The sequence below is a fragment of the Vicugna pacos genome, chromosome 11 (genome assembly GCF_048564905.1).
Source record: "Vicugna pacos chromosome 11, VicPac4, whole genome shotgun sequence".
In the NCBI taxonomy this organism is placed as follows: Eukaryota; Metazoa; Chordata; class Mammalia; order Artiodactyla; family Camelidae; genus Vicugna; species Vicugna pacos.
This window is the reverse complement of record NC_132997.1, coordinates 34,098,330-34,125,579: the sequence shown is the minus strand read 5'-3', so window position 1 is coordinate 34,125,579 and position 27,250 is coordinate 34,098,330. Positions and strand designations below refer to the sequence as shown.

The following is a 27,250-nucleotide window of genomic DNA, read 5'->3' as shown; positions in this document are numbered from 1 at the left end:
GCATCCTTAATGTTTTACCAAGCAAGAAAACAGGGAAAAAGGTACCAGTTTCACTTAATAGTCTTTTTGTTACTATTTGCTGATTTTTCCATCACTTGTCACAAATATAAAAAGACAAGGTGGAAGAACTTCCAAAATAAAAGGCTTGATTATAAAAATGAAGGTAAAATTGACCTAAAAAGTAAATAAAATATATTCTATTAAAGATACACATAATGTATTCCAATACACTACAGCAAGGTAGCCCCTAAATGAATCAGGAGACATGGAATCAGGTTTCAGCCTGCTTCCTTAAACTACGCTTTGATGCTTTATTTTTTGCTGGGTAAGAGAATGAAGCTGGGTTGGGGCAGGTAGCTTAGATCAAATTCTTCATGGTCATCTCTGGTTAAGGGGAATGGATGACTAAATCAGTGTTTCCAAGTCCCCCACTCCAACTTCAACCAGAGCTAGAAAGAGCAGGCTTTTTTTCCATTTGTTTTGAATACTAGGATTTTGCACTAAGTCCAAAAGACAAATAAAGGTGGTTTCATCTCTAAATAAAAGATATGAAAGCCGTGGACTAGATAATCCAACATTACCTCTAGCTGTAACAATCTGTGAGCACAACACCAAAGTTAGATAAAGACTTTTTATAAGAGTACTCAAATGCAAATACGGGTATTTTATCTTTAAGACTTCATTCTTCTGTTCAAAGACACTAATTATAAACTCACTTTGACTTTCATATTCCCACATTCTTCTTTTCAGTTAATCTCAGACATTCAAAATTTAATAGGAAAACACTCAAATCTGAAATATTACCTTATCCTTAAACGTAAGGTACACTCACCAATGGTCAGAAAATCTGATCGATACTGACAAGTCATTCCAAAGCCAAAATCTCGCCAGAAGCCAGAATCCTTTTTGTGAACCTTAAGTTTAAAAAACAAAACTCAATTTAACCCCTCAAAAACTACACGTTGTTTTAATCAACAATGAAACAAAATATTTTCCAAATAATACTTTTTCCTATCATTTATGTGATTATTAATGGATCACAATTTATATTATAAAATCCTTACAAAATTAACTAAAATACAGTAATCCCCATGAGCACAGGATTCTTGCCACTTTCAATTTAACTGAATTCAAGCCTTGTACAAAATGCAAGTTGAGGTTACTATTAATCAAATGGTGTGATGCCTGACCTCAAGGGGCTTACTTTTTTTTTAATTGAAGTATAGTTGATTTATAATGTTGTGCTAGTTTCAGGTGTACAGCAAAGTGATTCGGTTACACACACACACACATATTCTTTTCCAGATTCTTTTCCATTATAGGTTATTACAAGAGATTGAATATATATATATATAGTAGGCCCTTGTTGTTTATCTATTTTATATATAGTAGTGTGTACCTGTTAATCCCAAACTCCTAATTAACCCCTCATTCCACCTTTCCCCTTTGGTGACAATAAGTTTTCTATGTTTGTGAGTCTATTTCTGTTTTGTAAATAAGTTCATTTGTATCATTCTTTTAAGATTCCACATATATGTGATATCATATATTTGTCTTTATCTGACTTCACTTAGTATGATAATCAATAGGTCCATCCATGTTGCTACAAATGGCATTATTTCATTCTTTTTAATGACTGAGTAATATTCCATCTCATATATGTGTGTATATTCCATCACACACACACACACACATTATATATAGATACACTACATCTTTACCCAGTCACCTGTCAATGAACATTTAGGTTGCTACCATGTCTTGGCTATTGTAAATAGTGCTGCTATGAACAATGGGGTGCATGTGTCTTTTCAAATTAGAGTTTTTGTCTTTTTTGGATATATGCCCAGGAGTGGGATTGCTGGATCGTATGATATCTCTGTTTTTAGTTTTTTAAGGACCCTCCATACTGTTCTCTATAGCGGCTGCACCAATTTACATTCCCACCAAAAGTATAGGAGGGTTCGGGGGGCTGACATTCTATTTTAGGAGGATACCAGCTATACAAGCACATACCGTAACACACCCATCAATTCTAAACAGTAGACCTCATATGGTGCCTAGTCAGCATCTTTCCCCCACCCTCTTCCTGACTATATAGTTTTGCTCAGGTAATTACCTGGCCCCATGCAGCCATGAGCTTCAGGGACGCTCCATTCACCTGCAATGTCAGACTGGGCCATGAACACTCTATACCAGTGAGAAAGTCTCACCCCACTTACCGTAGGAACTGATTAACTAACAGGCATTAGACAAAATTCGGGCCAACATGCTAAAAAGGAAGGTTGTTGAGAACTTTGCAAAACAAAGCCCCCACATTCTGCTGAGAGAGCTACTAGAAAGACACTTGCTCTCTTTGGATGCTGTAGGGCAGAAGCAAGCAAACTACTGCCTCCAGGCTACATCTCGCCTGCCATCTGGTTTTGTAAATACTTTTATTGGAACACAGCCACACTCACTTGTTTACAGACTGTCTGAGTGTTTTCGTGGTACAATGACAGAGGTGAATAGTTGCAACAGGCACTGTATGGCCTGAAATACCTAAAATATTTTCTATGTGGCTCTTTACAGAAGAAGTTTGCCAACCCCTGGTGTAGGGTATAGATGTGACATTTGGGACTGCTGTGGTCCTTTTTCACAATGAAGGGCACCAGCTTTAAAATGGAGCAGTCACCACTGAAGTTCAAGCAGATAAAGAAAAAGAAAATCATTGCTTTGATGGTACTGAGCTTGCAGAATTACATGAAAGCTGAATCCTGATAAACGTCCTTTTTAAATTCATTCATTCAACAAGGGTTTAATCTATTGCACTTGGTTCTGGGAGCTGGAACCCAGCAGAGGTGACAAAGTCCTTGCTATCACAGAGCCTCTGTTTTGATGGAAAAATAGCAAATAAATAAATGTAAGTCTTGCGTGGTGATACATGCTAGGAAGAAAGATGCCAGGACAAACAGCATGCTATAGAGAGAAATTTTAGATATAATGCCCACAGAAGGCCTTTCTGAGGAGGGACGTTGGAGCAGGGACCCTAGTGAAATCAGGAAGCAAGCTATGCAAATATCTGAGATCATTCCAGACAAAACACGTACAATGGCTCTGAGGTAGAAGTGCACTTGATGTGTTCGACAAACACTAAGGAAACAATGTGGGAAGACCCCAGAAAGCAAGCGTGAGAAGAATGAGGCCCCAGGGCAAGAAATGGCTATATTTTTCAAACATAAGTGGTATTACACTATTTCTATATGTGTATAGTAATGATCCAAAAGAGGCAAAATGTTAGGATAGGGGAGAATAAAAAATGGCTGGAGGGGCGTCCCTGTTTAGGCGTGAGGGATGAACTCTATCTAGTTCACCAAAAAAGGACGAGCTGGCGTTATGAAGGGACGTGGGCAGTTCCTCCACCCGGAATGGAGAGAGGCTGGGGATGTGATACGGAGCCAGTGAGGTGGATGGATCTCATGACAGGAAAATAAGGAAGTGAACATCTCACTGCTTCTCTTTTCTAAGTGAGATACGAAGCAGGATACGTGGAGAGTGAGAGTGGTGAGGGCTGCTGGCAGGTGGGAGGACAGTGTCACTGGCCTGCACAGCGAAGGACACAGAGTGGGTGGACTAGGGTGTGGCACGGGACCACAGGGCAGTCATACATGTAAAGCTATGCCCTGCAGTGGGACTGTCTCTCACTCTCTACCCACATTCTGCTGCTCTGGGGCCTGGTTGACAGAGCTGCCCTTAACTAGGTTGGGGTTTTAAGAGAAAACACTGGAAGAACAGAGGGATGAAGGAGATGAGTGTAGAGCAGAAAAGAGGCTGTGGATAATGACTGACCATGGAGTCTGAGTTGTGTATGGAGGGAAGTGGGGATATGGGTGTGAGGAGGGTGACAGAAAGCAGAGAGACAGGCACCTCATCCAAACTGCTGCGTTCTAAGCCACTTCCTCCAAGAAATGAAGTTAGAGCTGGGATCTGAGAGGTAAGTAGGAGTTAGCAGAGTGAAAGAAGTGCTGAGAGAAAGTTTTAGGCAAAAGAACAGTTTGTGCAAAGGCCTGAGATCAGAAAGAGCACTGTGGGTGAAAGACAGTGGGACTGAACACTGGAGTCAGAAGTAGAGGTGCCCACAAATGTGGAGCAGGGATTAGAAAACTTTCGTAAAAAACTAGATGGTAAATATTTTAGGCTCTGCAGTGCATAGACTCTTTGTCACAACTACTCAGCTCTGCCACTGTAGTGTGAAAGAAGTCATTAAAGATAAATGATCAAATAAACATGCTGCATTCCAAAAAACTATTTATGGCCACTTAAATTTGAATTTCACATAATTTTCATGTGTCATGAAGTATTACCCTTTAAAAAATATTTTTCAACCACTCTTAACTTATGGGCCATACAAAACTAGGCAGCAGGCTGGATTTGGCCTGCGGGCCACAGACTGCTGACCCCTGGCCTAGAGGGATCAGCAGGGCCACGTCAGAGAGAACCACGTGTGCCTGGTCACCTGGTTTGGGCTTTATCCTAATGGCAATGGGAATTATCTGAAGAGGAGGAGTAGAAGGAGTAATGTGATCAGACGATGTTCTGGGGAGATCACTCGGCGGATAAGAGAGAATAGATAAGAAGAGAGAAGATGTAAGAAGGCAAGAATAGAGGCAGGGAGGCTGGTTAAGAGGCAACAGCTATAACCTGGGAATGGGAAGCTGGTGGTATAGACTAACATGGTATGTAGAGAAAGAAAAAATTCAATGGATGTAAAAAAGATTTAGGATGCAGAATTGACAGAAGTCAGCAAGTGACTAAATGGGCAGGAGCAGGGGATGAGGGGGAAGGATCAACGAAGATGGCAGCAGTCTGACGTCCTGACAACGGGTATGTGACAGTCCGCCCCCCGAGAGTGGGAGCCGGGGGAAAGGGCCAGCCCAGAGAGGAATGATGTGGAGCTAGGTTCCGGACATAATGAGTTTGAGTGATCTGTAGGGCAACATTGTGAAAATTCTTGCAAAAAGCAGAAATACAGTAATATTCAGGCCACTTCTGAGATGGGTAAAGACAGCCTGAAAGAGCTGCTGTGTAGAATGGGAAACCAACTTGAAAACAGAATGAACCAGGCAGTACTGAGGACTTGGCTCATGTAGGAGCTAATAAATGAAATACAAAATTTCCTTTTCCATTTGGGGGTGGGGTGGGGAGAGGAAGCCTTCTTCCCTGCTAACAGAAAGTAAAACTTCCTGAAGGCAGCATTTTTTCTTAATTGTGATCACTGCTATATCCCTAGCACCTAGAACAACGCACACATAGTAGGCTTTCAATAAATGAAAAAATAAATAAACTTATAGAGGTGTAACTTTTGTGGCAAAACCAAGATTAGGCTCTTATCTCCTTAGTTAAAATATAATCCTGGTGCAAAGTATTAAAACACTCACCCTGACATTTCTACCCTGTGCCAATTATGATTTTATAAATATGACTTCATTTATAACTTTAGTTTCTTTAAAAATTCTTCAAATATTTTCAGGCTTGTGGAAAAGTCATTGGTTTTGTTTGATTTTTTAAAAAGCAGCACATTTTCACTGACAAAAGTAGAAGGAAACTCATTATTGTTCATAACCCCTGGCTGTTAATATTTTATTGCATTTTAATCTGTCTCCTAAGCAGGTGGGGGATACAGCTATCCACACATAACCTACATCTCCAGCCCTCAGCCCCTCACAGATGCCAGGTTCATGAATCCCCCATTGGCACCTTCAATACACAACACAAACCTGTCAAGCTCAAATTGAAGTTTTCATCTCTCCTCTTCCACTCCTGTCTTTCCCTCACTCCCCACATCCAATCCACCAGCAAGCTCTGTCAGCTCTGTCTCCAAATCATACCTAAACCTTTCTCCACAATCACCACCCTCACGTTAGCCACAGCACCTCCCCTGATCTACTGCAAAAGCCTAACTGGCTACCAGCAGCTAGAGCCACACACAGTCCACTCCCCACAGAACCAGAACTCCCCAGGCTTTCCTTTCTACCGCATTTAGCATAAATTCAAACTCCTTACAGTGGCAGAACAAGCTCTATGTGACCTGGCCCAGCTGGGTGCCCCCTCGCCCACTGTGCTCCAGCCACCTCAGGAAATCCACTAGCTGTTTCTCCTGCCTGGAACCGCCTTCCCAGTCACTGTGTATCAAGTTCCTTCTTGTCATTCAGATGGCCCCTCCACAGCCCCATCTCAGGAAGGCCTCTCTGACCAAACAAGCCAGAAATCACCTAATCACTCTTCACAGCTCAGCCTGTTTTAATGATCTGCATGATACTTATTAATTTTATTTTCTGTGTCTTCCTACCACACTAAAAATTCTTATGAACAATAACCATGTCTGTATGGTTCTAGGTGCTGTGTTCCAGTGGTGAATAATGGCTGGCATAGACTGGACACTATCTGATGAATAAATGTAACAGAGGCAGTCTGCACAGCAGGTAAGAGGGAGACTGTGGAGCTACAGAGCCAGGGCTCCTGGCCCCATCTCGGCACCTGTGCATTTGTAGGGGGGTGGGGGGACGGCACTCAACTGGGTCCTCATATGTAACATAGGGGGAATAATAGCACCTGCCTCAGAGGTTGTTACAGGATTAAATGAGTTAATATGTATGAAAAACAACAGTACCTTGCACACAGAAAAAGGTACCAAAACATCTGCTATTATAGAATTAAAATATCAAAACAAATATAAATACATATATATACTATTTCCCAATTTAACCTTTATATTTACTTCTACATTCACACTCCTGTTCCATTTAATGAACATTTTCCTCTTGACACATATTTACCATGGTATATACTATAATTCAATGTATCATTTTATTATTAGTTTTGCTTGTTTTTAATGTTGTTAATATTATGCACATTGCTACTCTGCAGTTCTGACTACTACCTCAGGCAGAGACTCTCTGGAATGGAAATTACTGGGTTAAAGGGATGAACCTGTTTGAAAACTCCTGATCCAGAAAGCTCATGCTTCCCACACCACTGGTGGGATGGGAGAGCCCCCATCCTACCAGCCTCACTCACATGGCTGCTTTTAAAAACAGTGATTTTATAGCAAAAAAAAAGTAATTGCACTGCTGTTTTAATTTATTCTTATAAGAATGACTTAAATATGTTTATTGTGAATTATCATCAGCTGTCTTTTACCTGTTTTTTCCCGCATAGTTCATATTTATTTGTAATATAGCTAAACATTATGGAGAGCAAGCTTTCGTCTTGTGTTTGTAAGTAAGGAGATAAGCTTAGAAAGCTTAAATAACTTGCAATGGTTACAAAGTGAAACTAGAACTTGAAGTGGAAGTTCTTAAACTTATTTTTCTATACAACATCTACAATGAATCTGCATTCAAATCATTCTTTGCCCACACCCTCCCAAACCAGACAAGATTATTAGCTCTTCACCCTAACAGGTTGAGTTCATTTTGCACTTTTTTGGGTTTGTTTTTCAAGTAGAAGTTTTTACAGATGAACTTTTTATTTTGAAATATTTTTTCAGGTTTACAGAAAAGTTGTAAAATAGTAAAAAGTTTCCAGATGCTTCTCATGTAGCTTTCGGCTTCCCCTAAATGTTATTATCTAACATTGTTGTGGGACATTTGTCAAAGTTAAGAAACCAACACTGGTACATTACTATTAACTAAACTCCAGACTCTATTTGACTTCCACCATTTTTTCCTTTAATGTCTTTTTTTCTGTTCTAGGATCCAGTCCAGGGGACCACGTTTCATTTGTTATGTCTCCTTAGACTCCTGAGAAACTGTGACAGTTTCTCAGTTTTGTTTTTGATGATCTTAACAGTTTTGAGAAGTGAAGGATTTTGTAGGATGACCCTCAATTTGGGTTTGTCTGAAGTTTTTCCTCATTAGGGTAGGGTTACAGGTTTTTGGAAGTAAGACCACAGGGCTAAAGTGCTCTTCTTGTTACATTGTATGAGGGAGGACATGACAACACTGGTGATGCTAACCTTCATTACTTGGTTTAAGGTGGTGTCTGCCAGGTTTCTCTGCTAAATTTAGTTTTTCTATTTTCATACTTGTTTATTGGGAAGTGAGTCACCTATCACCACCTTCTGGAAAAGGGAGTATCTACAAAAGTTATTTAGAATTCTGGTTCAATCCTCCATACCTCCATTAAAAAACAAATACATAAATAAATCAACCGATTTATTCATTCATTTATTATTATTTATCTATTTATTTGCTCACAAATTTATTTACATCAGTAAGGATTCATGGATATTTATTTTATGCTTGGCGTTATAACCCAGTACTATGTTATTTATTTTGTTGCTCAAATTGTTCCAGATTTGCCACTGGGAGCTCTTTCAGGCTCTTGTGTCCCTTTGACGTACCCACATCCTTTTGTTGTTTGAATATTTCCTCACTTTCTGGAGCTACAAGATGCTCCAGGCTCCTCTATTTCCTGTCTCAGCATTAAGATCTGGGAGCTGGGTGTGCTTATTACTGTAAAGAAGTCACTGCTTCTAGACCCTCTTGGGACAGAGCTAGGTAATACACGTATGTATACCATGTATGTACCCCTTGACTTTTTAGATCTAAACTGCTATTCATTTCTCTTTTATTATGTGTTTCATCAACAACTATGTAAACAAGTTTTACTGGGTTTTTGTTGCTGTTGTTGATTGCTATTTTATTCTCAGGTCTTTCTCCTTCAATGTGTTCATTTCTGATTCGACTGAATTAGAAAAGGTCTGTGAGAAGTAAACTCTGAGTCTTTCAATGTTCAAAATGTCTATTTTGCCCTCAAATAGGTCAAATATGGATTCTAGAACTGAAGTTATTTTTCTTCACAATGTTCAAGGTATCTCTTTGTTTTCTAGTGCCAGTATCATCACAAAGAAGGCAAATGCCAACCTGATCACCATTCCTTTGTAGACAAGCTAGGTTTTGCTATTTTTGGCGTCTCTGGAAGGTATTAGGATTGTCCCTTAACTTCTGCTCTCAAGTGCCAGAAGACTTATCTTTCCTTGGTTCTTTGATGTTTTCTTCTATTTCCTCCCTGCTCTGTCCTGTCTCTTCTCCCCCTTCTGGAACGCCTACTAAACAATCTGGGAACTTCTGGATTGATTTCCCAGGTCTCAATCTTTTTCTTACATTACCTCTTGGTCTTTATGTGCCCAGTTGGCCCATCTTCTAGTTTACAGATTTGTTTCAACAGTGACCATTCTGCTTTCAGCCCATTTACTGAGTTTTATATTTTCACAATTTTCAAGTCCTCTTTTTTAGCAAAAAATATTGTTTTATGAAATTAATGTTTTCTCCAATTTCCTTAAAGATATACTTAATTTAAAGTTGTTTCTATCTGTATTCCTATTCTCATGTGTTAATTTTCCTATTTATTAAGATTTCGTACCTCTTTCATAGTGTTGGTTTCTGTCAAATGTTTTGCTAAGTCTCGGTTAGCTGCTACTCATTTTTGTTTCAAAAATCATTGTTCAAAAACCCATGGCTGCTAGTTATGATTGCAAGGGTCTTCTCCAGTAACAGTGGAGGAGGGGCTAAATGTGGTCTTGGGCAGAATGTGCCAAAGGCAGCTCACGTTTGGAGTCTGGGGCTCCCTATCCACCTTACAACTCAGTATTCCGAGGACCCTACTCTGCCTCTCTAGCTCCAGGGTCCAGCCTGTGTATCTGCGATGCCTGCTGTTCAGCACCTCCCCTGGAGAAGTATACATACTTCACCACTCCCTGTCTTCTGAAATGAACCCAGAGGCTGCAAGGCAGCCCCATCTTCAGTGTTCTCCTGAAACATTCTAGATTGTTCTCTTATGACAACTATTGTCATCTTACAGAAATTTCCCAAAATTTAGATCCACTAATGGAATTTCTCTCATTCCCCATACTAACATGCCTTTTTATTTTTAGCAATTCATTCTCACAAAGCATTGAGGGTGTTAGATAAGGCAGATGTGGATGCTCAGTTTGACATTTTGCCCCCAATTGTATCTGTGCTCCTAAGTAATACTAGACTACAGATAAGGTAGAAGTGTACGTGTATGTGTGTGTACGTGTGTGTGTGTGTGTGTGTGTATACATGCTTTGCCAGGGGTTGGTATGAAGATAATGTTGGACTCATAAAATATATTAAGTAGATCATATGGCACCAATATTACCTGTTCTTTGAATGTTTCGAAAAACTCACCAGTGAAACATAGCTATGTATCTTCGGGTAACTGTTTGATAACTCTTCTAATATTTTAAATTGCTCTTAGTCTCTTCAGAGATTCCATCTCTTTTATTCATAAAGTACTAACATGAGCTTTTATAAAATACTAATACAAACTTAATTCATACTAATATGTTATCAATTCCCAAATCCTTCCTTTTATTTAGAATTTTTTAAACTTACTATATGAAACTGATTTCTCTCAATGTTTTCTTATTCTAATTTCCTATGTTGTGTTTTCCTTTTACCCTAAATCTGCCCACTTTATGATTACATTTTTTCTGCAAATAAAGAATAAGCTCCTATGTTTGTCAACCTATTAGTTTGGGTCATTAATTTCTGCCTTTGTCTTTATTTCTTTCTCAGAGTTAGTTTTCTTTTTTTTTTTAAACATGTTAAATTATCTTCTTAGTTCATTTGTTTCCATTTTTTCCTAATATTAACAATAAAAGATTAGGCTAAATACAATATAGTATCCTAGACTGGATCCTGGAAGAGAGAGGACGTTAGAAAAACTGGTGAAATCTCAATAAAAACTATAGTGTAATAAGCAGTAACTTACCAAAGTTAATTTCTTAATTTTGACAAATGAACCACAGTCATATAAGATGTTAGCAACAGGGGAAGCAATAGGGGAATAGGTGAAGTACAGTGACTCTCTATACTATCTTTCCGACTTTTCTGTAAATTTCAATTACTTCACAGAAGTTTATTTAAATTTTTTCCAGAAACTTATATAACTTTGTCAATAACTGTAAGTTCTGATATATGGCATTCCTATTCCAAGACTTTCTAAGTAATTTCCTGTAGTATATTATTCCTTCTTATTTATTTAGTAGTTTTAATTTCTAGTTAGTAAGTTTTTTAAAATTAAAATTTATTTTTAGTATTACTAGAATTAAGTTGGTAGAAATAGATAATTTTCACATTCTAGAACATGAGTATTTCTCTGTGGCCTAAACTCTGCCCTCACCCAATGACATTTAATTCTGAAACAATATAAAAGCATTTTATGGAGGTAGGTAGACTATGGATATGCATTTATAGTAATTACAGTTTTTAACTGAAGCTTTGTTTTCTACTTTGTTGTGAAACAAACATAAAGGAACCTAGCAAGGATCTTTGAGGTCTTTCATAACCAAGTCTTACCAGCTGCTGCTCGACAGGCGGTGGCACATCCTGATTGGCATAAACGATGGCAGGGTTGTAAAGACTGAACACCACAGGGTAAAACACCTTCTTACCTACAAATTAAAATATATGTTTACATACAAAAAGAAGTCATAAAATAAACCACTGATGTTTATTGCAATATCTACTAAGACTTTGTTAAAGTGTTTGTTACATATTGTAATTTTATTTTATTAATGTTGTATTTTATCACTATTCAGGCTACTGAAAACTCATGTTGATGAACACGATGATGACTTCATAATATATCAATAAGTTAGACTATGAAACTATAACCCTGCAAAAGAACAGAGAAAGAAAGACTATAAAGAGTGCTCTATTCCCTTGTGATACATTTATACCCTTTGACCTTGGGGAGATACACAAAAGCATTTTCTCAGCTGTTCATTAGGTGAGCCATTAATTAATCATTATTTCATTGAATTAGCAGTAATAGATAAAGGTTAACCTTTGACAATCACCAAGAGACTTAGAAACTTCTGTTAAATCCACTCTCCAAAATAAATCATAGGAACAGTGAATCCAAAGGATACTGTATCATGGATATACAGAGAATAATTAAAATATAGAACTGCAGATTGATCTGAACAAGATTTGGAAACCCTAGGAAAATTAAGAGTTAAAAATATCTGATGTAAGAGCCCCCTCCAAAAGCCTCTGTCATGAGCATTCAAACTGCTAGCAATGAAGGGACCTTTAAAGCTAGTCAACTAGCCCACCTCCCCTCAACAGAGACCCCTTTGCTGAGACTGGCCTCAATTAGACATGGTAATATGAAGTGCTCAGAAGCTGTCAACGACCCTGCAAGTAATGGGCAGCCTTTTATTACAAGATCCCTAGCAAATGTTTAACTCTTTGTTAGAATCCACTTAGGAAAGGGGAGCTTCATTTCCCAGAGGCAACTCTATCTGTTTTACATTAAAGAAATAATGTAACATATATATAAAATATTTCTCTTATAGTAAGCAAATACATCTCCTTCAGCTTCTACATTCTGGGCTTCATGCTGTCTGGTGTGAAAAAAAAAAAGTAAATCTAACCCACATTTACTCACTAGGTCTCACAGGGTTCCTGACAACTATCCCTAAATAAATTGACTTGTAAGAAGGTAGTCATTTGAATGATATGAGTAGTTCTCTATCAAAAACATTTACTGTGAGATTTTTTTAATACAGAAAACTTCCTTTCCACATTTAAAGTAATATTTGATAGATAAAAATGTCATTTGCTCTTATGTTTTCGAAAACTATATACAACATAAAACAAAGTATAAGTCATCATCCCCAAATGCACAGTCTGGAGACCAAGCACCAACTGATCCTCAACCCCCGTAAGCGTGCACACCCGTAAGTGTGCCGGCGCCATCTGCCTGAGGTACAGTGCTGCTGACTCTCACACATCACACTGTTGGCTTGGCTCTTTTTCTAATGGGTGCTGCTTCCTCCTTGTCAATTTCATGACTTTTTACTTCTTTGCATGTGTTTATTTAGATTCAAATATAGACACTGGCATTTGGCCATAAGAGAACAAGGGGTATGAACTTCAGGGGGGCAAATTTTCACTTTTCTACTTAAAATTCCAGTTAAATTATGCCTAATATAACTCAAAAAAACATAATTAACTTGATTCAAAATATGAGACATGCTGACACTGTTTTAAATTCTACACTCAACTCACCCGCCACCATTTTACACACCTGGCTCAGCATTCAACCGGCAGCTGTTAAGGAATTCGGCTGAGAAATAGATGTCAACATCACAGAAGAACATCAATACCTCTCCCTTGTCCCAGGCTCGAGCACCCACATTTAGTCCTCGTCCACGGTTAAATTCTTCATTCAATGAGACCAAGGTGTAATTGTGAAAATCAGACTCACTATAAGGAAAGCACATATAACAAATGGTAAGTTCCACTTAAAGTTGACTCTCTTCCTTCAACACAACTTACAAAACATATTTTACACTTCAGGTTATTTATTATGTTGGTTCTACATTCATACAGGGAAAGGCAATCAAGAGCTTCACGTGTATGACCATCATCAAGGACAGATACTCACTAAATGCCCACATTTGAGGCAACATGCTAGTGGTGTGAGGTTAATAAGTGTTGAGAGACCCTACTACCCTTCAGGATCTTAAAAACCTACTGGGAAGATAAGAAATATACACAGGGAAAAATAGCCATCATGTTTGGTAATAAATAATGGAATCCTTATGAATGATACATACAAAGGGTGCTCTTCTCTCAAGTCTGTCATATCTTTGCTCAAATGTCCCCTTATCAGAGGGATCTCCTCATGCTGTATGTGACGTAGCCCTAAGCTCCCTTCTCTTTAACGTCTGTCCCCTTGCCCACCTTTGTTTTCCTCAGTAACACCAGACATGTCTGTTCGAGTGTCTCCCACTAGAATGTAAGCTCCATGAGAGCAGAGGTTTTGTTCTGTTCTCTACTATGGACACAGTGTCCCTCAGAGAGTAGGAGTTCAATAAATATTTGTTGAATGAATGAATGAACAGCAGTTCTGAGAAAGAAAAGATTGCTTTTGTCTGGAGTAGTTAGAGAAGATGCTAGAAGCAGAATTTAAGTTATGCCTTGGTTAGAATCCTGAATTCAGTGGTGAGTATAAAGGTCATTCCAATTAATTCTTCTCAAAGGCAAGGAGGCAAGAAAGTAGAAAGCAATTTAAAGAACAGGGATGAGACAAATCAGATTGGAATAGAGGGGTCCTAAAATGGGAACAGTGAGAGAAGATCAGAAAAGGGTCAGACTGAGGGGTACCTTCTGTGAGAAGTTAAAGCCAGTGTTCTAAAGGCAAGGAGGAGTCAGGGTTTTTCCACCAGGGCAGTGGTTCTCACAGACAAGTCCTTGCATCCACAGCATCAGATTCCCCTGGGAATGTGTTAGAAATACAAATTCTCAGGCCCCACCCCAGTCCCCTGCATCAGATACTAGGGGAGGAGCTGAGCATCTGTCTCTCTCCTGGGACAAGTCACTCCAGGTGACTCTGATGATAAAGTTGGAGAACCACTGTACTAGGGGATAGCTGGATCAAAAAAACAGCATTTAAAAAAGATTACTCTTACAATAGTATAGAATGGGGAATGGAGAGATGGAAACAAAGACTCAAATAGTGCATGGAGTGGACTCCAGGGGCTCCCCTTTTATAGGTTATAAATCTCTCCCTTCTTTGGGGGAAACTTCTGATCACCACCTCACACTCCCAGCACCAAGTGGAGGAACTAATCATAGAATAGCCCAACCACAGTAATTTCCTAGGGACCGGGACTAGACTCAAGCTGGGCCAATCACAATACCCCCACCCCATCTGGCTATGGTGACTGGCTCAAGAGTGGGCAAAAGTCCTTCTCTGGGATTTGCTCAACTGGACCTGGGAGAAAGCTCTTTTCTCTCTGATGGCAAAGCTGAGACGATGTGAGCCCAGAGCTGCCAACAGCCATATACCTCACATGTGGAAGAAGCCACTCTGCAACAGGAGAATGAAGTCAACATGCAGAGAAAAACAGGTAAGAAGACAACAAGAGATTCTGATGGTATTTGAGTCTCTGGTCCCAGCTTCTAAGATACCAAAGCTGTTTTGGTTTTCTTCATTAAATTTGGTTATAATAATCCCTTTAATTTCAGGAGTTAGTCAAGATTCTTCAATAATGCTCCCATTTTCCTCAAGCAAGCTCAAGGTAAGTTTCCATCATTTGCTACAGAGGAATCTGGATTAATGCAGGGACAACTTTATAATAACAACGTGAGCCATAAGCACTAAGTAGGTGATCTGAAAATGGTAAGGAGGGAAGAGATAAGGGGAGAAATGGAGGGAGGGGGAACCTGGGTTAGAGTGGTGGCTGCAGCAAGGAAAGGACAGAGCAGAGGTCCTGTGCAGTGAGCAGGAGCTGACAAATAAGAGGTAAAGAATGAGTGAAGACTCTGGCTCTCAGACATCAAGCCCAGGGGATCGTGAGAATGGTCTTAGTCTGAACTGAAAGGGGGCCATCAGGAGGGGGAGCTGATGAAAGGGGAGGAGAAGACAGTGTCTGTTTTTTATACTCCAATGCTGTGAGAGTCCCTTTGGGGTAGGAACTGCAACTCCTTCCTCTGGGCCCAGTCCTATCCCAGCCACCCCAGTCAGACTCCCGAGCAGTGTACCTGGAACATAGTCGGTGGGACTCAATGAATGTTAGTTGAACGATTCGAGAAGAATGGCCGGCCAAATCTGGACTCTTAGGGAATGGCCACAACTAGCAGAAAGGTAGAGAAGCAAGTAAAGGATACAGAGTTGATGTGGTCAGAAAAGACAATCAACCTAATATCTTACATTATAACATATCTACATTTACAAAATATTTACATTTTACAAACATCAGAGGAAAGTTTCAAGAAGGGAGTACTGGTTAGTTATCAAATGTAAACAAGTAATCAAGGAGGATGACAGAGAAAAGCCTGGTTGCGGCAGTTAGGTCATAACTTTGGGCCCATAACTTAGAGACAAAAAGGTTGAGAAGCTACAGGATTAATAATGGAGTATTAAGGAATTACTAATTCATTCATTCAAACCTCTGAGCACCTACTATGTGCCAGGTACTATAAGTTGCTTGGTTAGAGAACTACCATTCTGTGAGGTTTAGCTGTGAAAGGACAGAAACCTAAGAGTAGCTACTGGGAACCGTAGAGTCAGGCAGAGGTCTCTGAAGGATAGGGGAGTCCTAAATAAGCATCACTTGCAGGGTGAGAAGGAACTTAGGAAAATGAAAGGAAAGAAGGGTGGCAAGTAAGAGACAAGCTCAGGAGATGAAATCAAAGTGAAGAGGTTAGATTTAGAAAAAGGGAAAGAGTTCAACGGAAGGAAATGAAGAATAAATGGAGGCAAATATACAGAAGGTGAGTGGGCCACAGAGTGAGAGCACCCAGATCAGCTAGGCTGTCTGCTAAGAAGCTAAGGGAAGATGAGTCATCTAGAGTTGCATGAGTGAACTCAGGGGTGAAATGAGGAACTTGCTACCACCACCACTCACATGCTCAGCCGAAAGCAGCCATTCAAAATTATTGACTCATTAAATATCTGAAATACTCATTAAATATCTGAAATTCTCATTCTTCTAAAGTTATATATCAAGGACTTCAATGCAAACATGCCTCACCAACCTTGCGACAGATTCGAGGATAGACTTGACTTCAGATAGTCCTTCTTTACCAAAATACACCACTGTGAGATGAATTCTCTTGTCCTGATGAATACATACATCCCTAACAGAATTGAAAAAGAGTTCATTCAGGAAAATACATAAGGCACTACTCATTCAGAAAGCAATCACATGAAGCTTTAACAAGAAAATGAACGAAGCATTTCTTACTTAGGATGAAATCACATGGAGTTTTAAGTGAAAATAAAACTGGCAATATTGCTGAATTATTAAAGGCGTCACAGCAAGCACATGACAACATTTATGTCTAAATGAATGCAACACTTGAAGGGGCATGTAAGCAGCACAAGAAGTCGCCATATTTCAAAATATCTTTGGAGCTTTTGCTTTGGCATTGCCTTCAGAAGCAAGTTACAAGCTGCTCAAGGAAATAAGTTCAATCAGTCCAAAAGCAAATAAATAAATAAATAATTCAAGTTTTGAGTCAAAAGGTATTTTGTCTTCAGACTGCCTAATTCCAGAAATTATACCTATTGTCAAGGAATAAATATTTGCCATGACTGAGATTATTAACTATAAAGAATAATGTAGCATCTGAAGGTAATTCCAAGACAGGCAATTAAAAAATGTTTTAGGAAGTCAGATTTCAAGTGAGCAATTTCAAAAAGATGAAACTCATTTGGAAGCATGACTTTTAGATATTCTAAGAAATTCTGCAACAGAATTGTGTGCCTAACTTTTACATTCAACAACTTCAATGAGAACAAAGACTGGAATTACGAAGTTATTAAAAAAATAAGCATATTAAAGTATTAAAAACATGACAACTGTTAGAGTAAAACAAAAAGTAAAACTTTCAAGTAGTTACCTAATATGAAGCTGTTAATTTTTTTAACACTTCAGCATTTAAAAAATCCAAATTTAATGATCAAAAAAAGAAAAAAATATTTAAAAAATGTTATAATCTCTGCTTCCCAAGATGGAATAATGTTCTCCCATCTTTCACTTGAATATTTGTATTTCCAAAATTTCTTTCAATTTTAAAATTCAAATTGTTCTCAGTGGAATTTTCTGGAGAGATAACAATGTTCTATATCTTGATTGAGGAGACAGTTACATGAATGTACACATTCATCAAGTCATGAAACCTCTATATTTAGAATATGTGGATTTAATTGTTTGTAAGTTATTCCTCAATAAAGCTACTTTTAAAAATTCAACTTGTCCTAAAATGAATTCAAACACAATTATAAAGGTCATCAAATTTAGTTTCTAATAATTGTCACCCTCAGTTTACTTCATAGTTCAAACTGTCAATAATACAGTATAGTACACATACTATAAGAAAAAAGGGAACATCAAAACATAAAGTTCCCCTGAGCCTACAGAATTACTCTGTAATTCTAAGTCATCATACTCAGTGAAGGTAAATTAAATAAAACGGCAAGAAATACGCTTTTTTTTAAGGAGCGCTTAGCCAAATCACTAAGCCCTGAGAGTTACCTGAAGTTCTGCATAAACTGCGCGAACGCTTCAGTCCTTTCAGCAAGTGGCACGATGATATTAATAATTGACCTAGTAATGTCAATCATCTCGCTCTTCACTTTCATGAGAGGCCCAAAAGGGCGGAAGAGGGTCACGTGTCTATATTCCATAAGGTCTGCTTTCTTAAAAAAGAGCTCATACTGTGTGCCCTTATCTCTCTCAGTACGGTAATAACCTAAAGGAAAGAGTTAGGAACAAAGATGTCTCCATGTCAAAGTTTACAAATTCAATCTGGCTACTGATTTCACCCACATATCAAGAATGCAAAACCAAACTTATAGGAGTTTTATTTATTTGTAAAAATATTTATCCCCACTGTACAGTCGGTAACAACTATTTCTTTAAAAGGAGAGGTTAAAAAAGCGTTCACCACTCTGCTAGAGTATTCAATCCATAAAATACGCTCCAAATGACAGTGATTCCTTGGGGAGGGTATAGCTCAAGTGGCAGAGTGCAGTCACTCTATGTACCTTGGCATACACAAAGTCCTGGGTTCAATCCCCAGTACCTCCTCTAAAAATAAAATAAATAAGTAAACATAATTACCTCTCCTCCCAATTAAAAAAAAATGACAATGATTCCTTTTTACATATGACTTTTTAAATAGCAGAGCCTATCAATACAAAACCAAATGATGAAAATAAAGAAATTACTTATAGCAATACTAAATTCTAGACCTGAGAGTCACATTGTCTATTAGTCGGTTCAGCTTAACAAAAATGAATTGACTGCATTTGTGCCAGGCACTGATGGTATAAAGAGCGATACATGTCCCAGTTCTGAGGAAGGGTCAGTTGAGTGAGGGTGATAGAAAAATAAAGAAATATTACAGTGATATACACATGCAAACATACACATTCTGAACAGAGCACAGTCAGACAAAGAAAAGTTAGCATAAATTTAAACATGGTGATTTGAGATGCCTTTAGGAAAAAAGTATGGAAGTCTCCTGGGCAACACTGAAGAGAGAGGTTAGACTTACAGAAGTGTGAGTCAGTCAACATCTGGGAATAAATCAGTGAACAAGTCCCACTCCTCCTGAGACTGACAGTCTAATAGGAGATGGGCAATGCCATATACTATGAAAAGTGCTTTGAGAGAGGACACAGGGTAGAGGTCACAAGAGCACAAAAGTGCTTTGAGAGAGGACATAGGGTAGAGGTCACAAGAGCACATAGGAGGCACTGCTATCTTAGACTTGCAGGTTGGAGATGCCTTCCCAGAAGAAGTGACATCTAAGCTAAAGTCTGGAAGAGGAACAGGAGTTACTCAGTCATTGTCAGTAATTATTTTTTTTTGGTGAAGGAAGAGGCACCATGGAGAAAAAGTGAGGGACAAAATATGTTTCATGCAGAGAAAAATCCTGTAAGTGACAGAATCCAAGGAGAGTTATAAGAAAAGCAAAGCTGTAGAAATAAAACTGGCATAGGTTCCTTTCTTTTTAGGTGGACATGAAAACATTTTATACATCTTAGTTAGTTATTTTATTTCCTCTGTAGCTTTCAATTCTGCCGTAAGTTACAAACATACAGAGTGAGAAGACAAAAAGCTGAGCATGCAGAAAAATTAGAAGAGTTCTGAAAGAAACAACCCATCAAAAATTGCAGGAAGTGACAGCAGCAGAAAGAGATGGCTATAGACAGAAGCTGGCTGAAATGCCACAGAAAAGCTCAATGTCCTCCTGATGGCCTCCAAAAGCCTCAAGCAAGTGATACCCATGATGATTTGGGATCAAAAAAGCCTACTTGTGGTATACTGTTTATAGAATGAAGCAAAGACAACTTTTAAGAAGTATTTGTATACAAAATGGTTTTAAGTCTGCAATTAAATATCTAGCAGGGAGTATTAAGAGGGAGATGGGTTGAGATCTATAATTATTCCTGTTTATATCAATGAACAAATATCTTAAATTACAAGTGTTCCTCAACTTTTGAGTCATGTCCCATACTGATATAAAAATCCCATGCCCTTTCTGCAGTCTGTAATAGAAAATCAGGTTTATTTCTTTACTTTTACAAATGCCAAATATGCTTTTCAGAACTATGTATGCCTGATGTTCTGACACGTGTTTCTCCTCCCCCTAAAATATAGAATAACCACTAATCAGCTAAATTAGAATATTTTCTTTCCTTCAGCAAATGGTTTTCAAATCTTGAGTTTCAGTTCATATATTTAAAAATATGTAAAAAATGAACATCAAGACCAGTTAAGAAATGAATGCAAATACATATATATGCAAATACACACACAACCTGAAGAGCCCTTCAGCTTGGGGGGTATTCTGCTACATGAGCTTAGATTTTTTTCTATTTCCCTGCTCCTTATTTTCTATTTTATTACGGTCACATTATAATTTTTTCTAAAAAGTCACTTCAAATTCTTGTTGGAATTTAGTGGTTAAAAATTTAAATGCTTTAATACTGTGGGTAATGACTGACATACCGCCAGCATACAATAATAGGATTCTATCATACTAACATAACTATGGATCAACACATTTGTCACATTACCTTCTATGAAGTCATTTTCATTAAATATCAGTTTCTCTCCAAGGGGACCATCCTCATCTTCCTGTTCATCATCTTCATCAGGATTATTAATGACCTCCAAGCCGGCTTCAATAACTTCTACCAATTCATCTCGCTTATCTTTTCTAACTGGCTTTTCCTCAGGATGGCGAGTGAGACCCATTTCCAACTGGAATACTTTCATTAAGGTAAAACTTTCAAAGGGAATGACTCCATACTCACTAGGTAGTCTGGCTCCTATGCTGACTTCAGCTTTGTCAATTTGGGAATGAAGGAACTCTAAAAGATCACTAGGTGCTTGCTCTTTGTTTCCTTGATAGCCTATGCCATTAGCCCCTACATTCCTTCTCTCCTGCAATGATCTCATCTTCTCGCTCATTTCTTGTAATTCTTGTTTTAATTGGGCAATTTGGCGTTTCAGACTGGTTGCTCTGGTTTGATAATGTTCTTCTTGTTCCTGTAGGAGGGCTTGATAATATTCTTTACCATAATTTTCCCCAATGACACCAGGAAGAGATGCATTTCCATCAGTCTGGGGGGCACATTCCAGAAGATATAAAAATAACACCAAACTGCAGAGTAAAGCAAGACCAAACAGTAGCCAGTGGGTCCGGGTCTGAAGAATCAATCCTCTTCTAGGCATTCTTATTATTATAGACTTGTCTAATGAGATAAGCTCTTTGCTTGTTCATTCCTTTAGCAAAAGGTTATAAAAAAGTAAAAACAAAATCAGGATTTCCATAAAAAGTACCAAAATGAATTCGGCTGTAGCTTAAAAAATTTCTTCCTTCAGCAGTGAAGACTACTTGCAGAAATGAGAAACAATGCATTTTTCCTGTACTGTTAGCATGATATCCAGAATAAAGAAATCTGACCTACACATCAGGTAAAATTCCATTACATGGGTGGTGATTTTTCTGAAAGAAACAGATCAGAATCAATCAGAATTTTGTTTCCTTAAGCATATCAAATTGTTGATAGCTTCGATAAACTTGGCTATATGACTACTGCAGGTAGAGCACCATGAGAGGCACTAATTTAGAATAGTCAATAAAACCTGGGAGAAAGTATTAAGAAAAATACCTTACAAAACACTAAAATTTCGCATGTAATACTTTCAACCAGAATGTCTATACATCCATAACCTGAATGAATCAATGAACCATTAAGATTATGTTTAGCATAGTTTGTATTATGTAGATTCTATTGGTCTCTAACTATTTGAAAATTACATCACATATAACTCTTTATTAACAAAATATTTTTATTAACTTGCCATTTCACATCTATAGCATATGACCATTTGGGGAGAACTATAAACTGTTTTTGTTATATTCATAATGGCTTTCTAGAGAGATATTGTCTTCCAGTTTATCCAATTCAAGCATTCTACTTCATTAATTTCTATAGCTCAACTCAGTCACTCTAACAGCCTTAAAATTAAGTGGGGGGAAAAGCAATTTCAAAAGGTCACAGACATCTGGAAAACACATTAAGAAACATTTTTATATCCAAAGTCCTCCAGGAGATTATTTGAGCATTAGATCACATAATTCTTTCCACCGTATTACACAGCAACAGATTTCCCATAAGTCTGGAAAGGTCTGGAGTCTATATAAAGAAAAAAAAATGAAAATGTTTATCTGCAGGGAAAAAATTTAAGAACTGTTTATAAATTTATAAAATTAGATGCTATCCTTCATACCACAACCAAGTTGTGTGAGGTCTTCCTTGTTTCTTTCTGAACTAAAAATTCCCTTCTAGAAATAGAGGTTAGATCTAGAAGACAGGCACAGGGAAGGCCTCCCCTGCAGAGAGGACTTCTGTTCTAATGAAGTGCTTGTCAAGAAGAATATGCGATACTACAGTAGGCTTTTAACAGAGCTGGTTTCTACCAGTGCAGCAGAACCTATTGGAGGAAGGTCACGTGGGAACATCAGTCCTAGCCAGCTTCTTGGTCATTAGGAAAGCCTGGATGCCTTCTGTGAAAAATGCTGCAATGTGTGTTTTCTGTGGCACATATCTGTGCAAAATGCAGGACAGATTCAAACTTCTTATGGCTAGTGGGCCACAAACTATGGACTTAACTACCCTTTCCCATTTATTTCTTTAGTTAACCAAAAGATAACTAAGTATTCTTAAAAATTTAACTCACCACAAGTAAGTTTTACTATGGTGGCATCTGTTTTACTGATTGTAAATCTTATTTAAGTGACACAGAAAAAAAGGAAAAAACTCAGTATTAAGAAAACTAAGCAAAAAACAAGGATGCAAAGCTAGTATTAGTTCCAGGACTTTAACATGCCTCAAAACTGTAATTCTTAGCATAAGAAACCACTTAAATTTCATTGTTTAAAAGTTAAAACTCAGAGGTATCTCTTTTAACTATTTGTAAGTTACTACTAAGCCTGTTTATCAGGGAAAAGACTAGAGCTAAAAATGTGGAGATATAATCTTATATAATTGTTGATAATAAAGTTATACATATTTAACTATACTATATTCAAACTTAATAATAGAACTAACAGTATATAATTTAAGTATTTCAACCTTTTATTAATATGATACCTCACAGTTTCTCTTTCTTTATATAGATAATATATTTTAAACTGTGAGAAATCACCCATTAATGGGTCACTACCAAAGGTTTATTTTTCAATGAACTAGAACAGGAAATACTGGTGTATATCACATATAGTAGTTTTTGGTTGCAAATATATATATACATATATACATATACACACACACACACACACACATACATATATGTATAGGCATGAGATATCTACATAAAGTGTATTTATAAGTGGGTTGTGATACAAAAATCTTGATACTGCTTTAGGAAGTATTTTTATACATTTCCCTTGCCATCTTTTCAGAATAGTGTTGCTATTATCTTCATTTTGGATAGGGAAAACAGGCTCAGAAATGAAACGATTTAAGTAAGGTTAATTATGTTACATAACTACTAAGTGGTAGCATTAAAGCCAAGGTTTCTTTCTCCCTCCTTTAAGCAAAATATAGGTTTCAGATATCTTACATGCTTATCTTACAGTTGAATATTATCTACTGAAAGAAAAGTTGCTGTAATTACTTTAGAATACAAATGTTAGCAACACAGCTCTGTGGTTGGTTGTTAAAAATACGACTCCAATTAAAGTTTTATTTGCCTAGTTCCTGAAGGGAACTCTTTAGCCACATCCTGGAAGACTAGATTATGACAGCTCTGATTATGCTAAGAACAGTATTAGAGAAAACACCCATTTTCTGCTGTTACACCTTGATTGCCATCATTCTCTGTAGTGTGTCTGTATGATAAACAAGGTTCACTCATAACCCAGAGTTAATCCCAAGCAACCTTTCAAGCACCAACAGCAGACAGTAAAGTGTTCTGAGGAGAGAATGGGACACTGTCGAGATGGGAAATTGAGCTGTCAAAGATATATAAAACAAAATCAAAGATCTCAGAGTTGAAAGAAACCTTAGGAGCCATCAATTCTTACTCTTTAAAACAGACTAAAGCCTCTTATAATCAAGATAGAATAACATGGACCAGATTTACTCTGACACTTGAAACAACTGAAAACAAACACAATTAATTAAAAAAACCCCAATATATATGAAGCAATGATTTTCAAGATACTGAACATTAGGTAATAACGTACAGTGACCCCTGGAGAAACAAGAAAACAACTGATTGCAAAGCTTACTGCCTTAGTTTCCAGGACATAGCACAGGGAGTCCACTCCTAAGCAGAGTCCAGCCAGCACCCTGAGTTGCTAAGATGGAACTGACAGTCTGAGGAGACCAAAGCAGCTAGATTCAAAGGATATAGTACCTGAGAAGAGAGTTGCAGCAGGGGAGAACTCCAGAGATCTGAAGATGACACCCTTTGGGTGTGCAGTAGGGCACTGATCACTGCAGGTATAGGAAGTAACTAACTGAAGCTAAGGAAAGAAGCACACAAAAAATTAGAAGACACAGAACCCAGCATTCAAACAGAGCCAAGAACAGTGAATGCTCCCACCAGACAGACTGGAAAACCTCAAAATTCATGGGGCATTGGGTAGAGCACTCAAAAAGGTCTTGCCTCAGTAGTAGGAAATAATTAGCTCTAGACTAAACATGGGTCTGGTCCTGCCAACAAATCTTAAAAGCAAGACCTTGAAAGGATCAAACTGTTTTCATGTAACTGCACAACAAGCCTCACAAATACTTATAGGAATATAAAAATATCCAGCACCCAGTAAAATAAAATTCAAAATGCCTGACATCCAAACAAAAACAATCATGCATACAAAGAAAAAGAAAAATACAGCCCATAATGAAAAAACTCAAAGATTGAAACTGACCTAGAAATGATACAGATGCTCAAGTTCACAGAAAAGGACATTAAAACAGTTATTATAACTGTATTTATAAAGATGTTCATGTTCAAAAAACTAAGGAGAGACATGGCTGACATAAAAAAAAGTTCCAAATTAAACTACAGGAGATGAAATCTTCAGTGTCTGAGATGAAAACTATACTGAAAGGGATTGACAGCAGATTAGATATTTCAGAAAAAATATTCATAAACTGAAGACACAGCAAAAGAATTATTCAAAATATAGAAGCAAAAAAGAATGAAACACATAAATAGAGCACCTGGTAAACTGTATGACAACTTCAAGCTGCCTAACATATATAGTAAGTAGAGTCTCCAAGGAGGGAAGAGGCTGGTGGAAATATTTAAAGAAATAAGGCTGAAAATTTTCCAAATTTGATGAAAACTACCAATATATCGATCCAAGAAGCTCAACAAATACCAAACACAAGAGCCACAAAGCAAACTAAAGCAAGGCTCATGATGATCAAATTGCTCAAATCTTAAGATAATTAGAAAATCTTAACAGTGGCTTAAGGAAAACCACCACACACAAGAGATAAAGAGAGTGGAGCAATGGCTTTATAGGACTGAAAGGAAAAAATACATCTACCTATAATTCTATACTCAGAAACTCTACGTATCTTTCAAGAACAATTACTTTTTTTAGATATTAAAAAGTCAGAAGAATTCATCACCATCTGACCTGGCACTACAAGCCCTTTAGGCAGAAGGAAAATGATTCCAGGTGGAAATATGGAGCTACACAAAGCAATGAAGAAAACAGAAACGTTAACTACATGGAAAATTACAAAATTTCTGTTATTATTTAAATTGCTTTAAACTGTAAATGGTCTAGGCCCTATAAAGACACAAATTACTGCTACTGACTCAAGGAGAAATAGTAAATATGAATAGATCTATAATGAGACCAAATTAGTTATCAAAACACTACCCACAAAGAAAAGTCTAGAACCAGATGGTTTTACTAGTGAATTCAACCAACTGTTAGCAAGAATTAATAACAGACCAGTTTGGCTCTGACCCTGTCCCGAACCCAGCCTGGCCCACTCCCAGCCCCGCACGCGGCGGCCTCGGGAGCAGCCCAAGCACACGAGGGCCACGTGTCTGGCCGCCAGCGCAGACGAGACGGAACCACTGACCTCCAAGGAGGAACTGAGGATCAACACGGTTCCAGAATCGATTCCAGTGGTTCATGGAACCACCGGGCCCTGGCCAATGGCCGCTACAAACCACTGTGTTACAAAAATGCTGCTACCTGTTACACACATGCAAAAAAAGTTTATACCTGACATGCCTACCCTGAATTCCATAAAAGGATTTCAATAATGAAATGTGGAGTAACCTCACTGGTGGACAGTCTCCCTGGACCCGTGGCTTAGATTCTGGGTACAGGAAGGATTTGGTGGAATTCTCTAGACTTGAGCTGACCCCTGCCTTCGCCTTAATGACATGCTTTGTCAAGTGAGCTTCATGACACCAGAGTTAAAATGTTTAGAGACCAAACTTGGTTTTAAAGAATGCATAGCCTAATTTGATTGTTTGCTATATTTGCCTGGATGTCCATCTTTTATTCCTTTTTTTTTTAAATTGAAGTACAGTTGGATTTACAATATTGTGTTAGTTTCAGGTGATTCAAAGTGATTCAGTTTTATATATATATATATATATATATATATATATATATATATATATATATATATATATTACTTTCCATTATAGATTATTACAGAATATTGAACATAGTTCCCTGCGTTATATAGTGATAAATTCTTGTTGCTTATTAAAAAAAAGAATTAGTACCAATTTTTCACAAACTCCTCCAAAAAACATAAAGAATACTTCTCAACTCATTCTATAAGGCTGGTATTATTCTGATACTAAAACCAGATAAAGGTATCAAAAGAAAACTTCAGACCAATATTCTTTATGAATATAGACAGAAAAATCCTTAACAAAATATTAGCACACTGAATCTATCAACACATAACACCACGACCTCGTGAGATTTATCTCCAAAATGCAAGGTGAATTTACCATCCAAAAATCAATGCAATACACCACATTAGTAAAGGACAAAACCCATATGACTGTATCAATAGACACAGAAAAAGCATTTTATGAAATCCAGCACCACTTCCTGAAAAAAACACTCAACAAACTAGGAGTAGACGGGAACTTCCTCAACCCGATAAAGGGCATATACAAAAAACCCGTAACTAACTTCAT

The 27,250-nt window shown here is 37.7% G+C and overlaps 1 protein-coding gene across 3 annotated transcripts in view; it reads right to left on the bottom strand.

Annotated features, from left to right (window-relative positions):
• The window catches only part of CSGALNACT2 (chondroitin sulfate N-acetylgalactosaminyltransferase 2), a 45,897-nt gene that overhangs the window by 5,782 nt on the left and 12,865 nt on the right, over positions 1-27,250 (bottom strand). For 2 of the 3 annotated variants that reach the window (XM_072971088.1, XM_072971087.1), the window contains 6 exons: positions 20,617-21,551; positions 18,065-18,281; positions 16,563-16,664; positions 13,105-13,283; positions 11,367-11,461; positions 833-914 (listed from right to left, as the gene is read on the bottom strand). In XM_072971088.1, coding sequence (XP_072827189.1) covers positions 833-914; positions 11,367-11,461; positions 13,105-13,283; positions 16,563-16,664; positions 18,065-18,281; positions 20,617-21,277 — 1,336 coding nt within the window. In that variant the 5' untranslated portion in view covers positions 21,278-21,551. Of the gene's footprint in view, positions 1-832; positions 915-11,366; positions 11,462-13,104; positions 13,284-15,566; positions 15,659-16,562; positions 16,665-18,064; positions 18,282-20,616; positions 21,552-27,250 lie in introns of those variants that run through there. The other variant, XM_072971090.1, reaches the window with a different exon arrangement.